Source organism: Cricetulus griseus, chromosome 7 (genome assembly GCF_003668045.3).
Source record: "Cricetulus griseus strain 17A/GY chromosome 7, alternate assembly CriGri-PICRH-1.0, whole genome shotgun sequence".
Taxonomy (NCBI): domain Eukaryota; kingdom Metazoa; phylum Chordata; class Mammalia; order Rodentia; family Cricetidae; genus Cricetulus; species Cricetulus griseus.
The window spans coordinates 76,582,440-76,584,210 of record NC_048600.1 but is presented as its reverse complement, the minus strand read 5'-3'; the positions used below and the strand labels follow the sequence as shown (position 1 = coordinate 76,584,210).

General features: G+C 49.9%; 1 protein-coding gene across 1 annotated transcript; it reads right to left on the bottom strand.

Annotated features, from left to right (window-relative positions):
• Positions 1-330: 330 nt before the first annotated feature.
• Ubb (ubiquitin B) lies at positions 331-1,476 on the bottom strand. Its single transcript, NM_001244381.1, is given in 1 exon segment — positions 331-1,476. A coding segment is annotated over 1 exon segment (1,146 nt).
• Between the last annotated feature and the right edge of the window lie 295 nt (positions 1,477-1,771).

Sequence of the window (1,771 nt, the reverse complement as noted above, 5' to 3'; positions counted from 1 at the left end):
GGGAACACCCCTCATATTGTTGCAAATTGCTATTTATAGCTTTGTCATTAACTTTTAAACGAAGTTCCCAACTCAGCTAAGACATAAGTGATGCAAATTTTAGTTAAATACCAATCTCTAAAGACAGTAGGGGAAGTCCCCCACCCAAGCCACCATAGAAACTTCACAAATGACACCATGTATGCTTACCATGCAACAAAACCTTTATTAACATTTTTAACAGAGGTTCAGCTATTACTGAAACTTGGATTTTCTAAACTTAAATTGGGGCAAATGGCTATAGTGCAGATTAATGCCATCCATTGCCCACTGGGAATGCAGACTGAAGAATTAATAGCCACCCCTGAGGCGGAGGACCAGGTGCAGGGTGGACTCTTTCTGGATGTTGTAATCAGAAAGAGTGCGGCCATCTTCCAGCTGCTTGCCGGCAAAGATGAGTCGCTGCTGGTCGGGGGGGATGCCCTCTTTATCCTGGATCTTGGCCTTGACATTCTCGATGGTGTCACTGGGCTCCACCTCTAGGGTGATGGTCTTGCCAGTCAGGGTCTTCACGAAGATCTGCATGCCACCCCTGAGGCGGAGGACCAGGTGCAGGGTGGACTCTTTCTGGATGTTGTAATCAGAAAGAGTGCGGCCATCTTCCAGCTGCTTGCCGGCAAAGATGAGTCGCTGCTGGTCGGGGGGGATGCCCTCCTTATCCTGGATCTTGGCCTTGACATTCTCGATGGTGTCACTGGGTTCCACCTCTAGGGTGATGGTCTTGCCGGTCAGGGTCTTCACGAAAATCTGCATGCCACCCCTGAGGCGGAGGACCAGGTGCAGGGTGGACTCTTTCTGGATGTTGTAATCAGAAAGAGTGCGGCCATCTTCCAGCTGCTTGCCGGCAAAGATGAGTCGCTGCTGGTCGGGGGGGATGCCCTCCTTATCCTGGATCTTGGCCTTGACATTCTCGATGGTGTCACTGGGTTCCACCTCTAGGGTGATGGTCTTGCCGGTCAGGGTCTTCACGAAGATCTGCATGCCACCCCTGAGGCGGAGGACCAGGTGCAGGGTGGACTCTTTCTGGATGTTGTAATCAGAAAGAGTGCGGCCATCTTCCAGCTGCTTGCCGGCAAAGATGAGTCGCTGCTGGTCGGGGGGGATGCCCTCCTTATCCTGGATCTTGGCCTTGACATTCTCGATGGTGTCACTGGGTTCCACCTCTAGGGTGATGGTCTTGCCGGTCAGGGTCTTCACGAAAATCTGCATGCCACCCCTGAGGCGGAGGACCAGGTGCAGGGTGGACTCTTTCTGGATGTTGTAATCAGAAAGAGTGCGGCCATCTTCCAGCTGCTTGCCGGCAAAGATGAGTCGCTGCTGGTCGGGGGGGATGCCCTCTTTATCCTGGATCTTGGCCTTGACATTTTCGATGGTGTCACTGGGCTCCACCTCTAGGGTGATGGTCTTGCCGGTCAGGGTCTTCACGAAGATTTGCATTTTGACCTTGAATTTAAAAGGTAAAAGTGCCACTTGTAATTTTAAATGTCTGGTAAAAATTTCGATTCCCACAAAATACCTCTATGAAAGCCCCTCCCCCGCGTTCCTTCACAACACAGTATCTGTTTTGTCATGGTTCCAAGCTGCTAAAGCATTTCAAAACACCAAACTAGCATCTAGAACCTTCACAAATTGAGGGACATCCGAGTCTGCCAGAAACAGCGTGATAAATTAACAATGAGGAAAAAAAGTCTCCATTATTTAAACAGAAACAAATAGCTCCTACATTGAAATT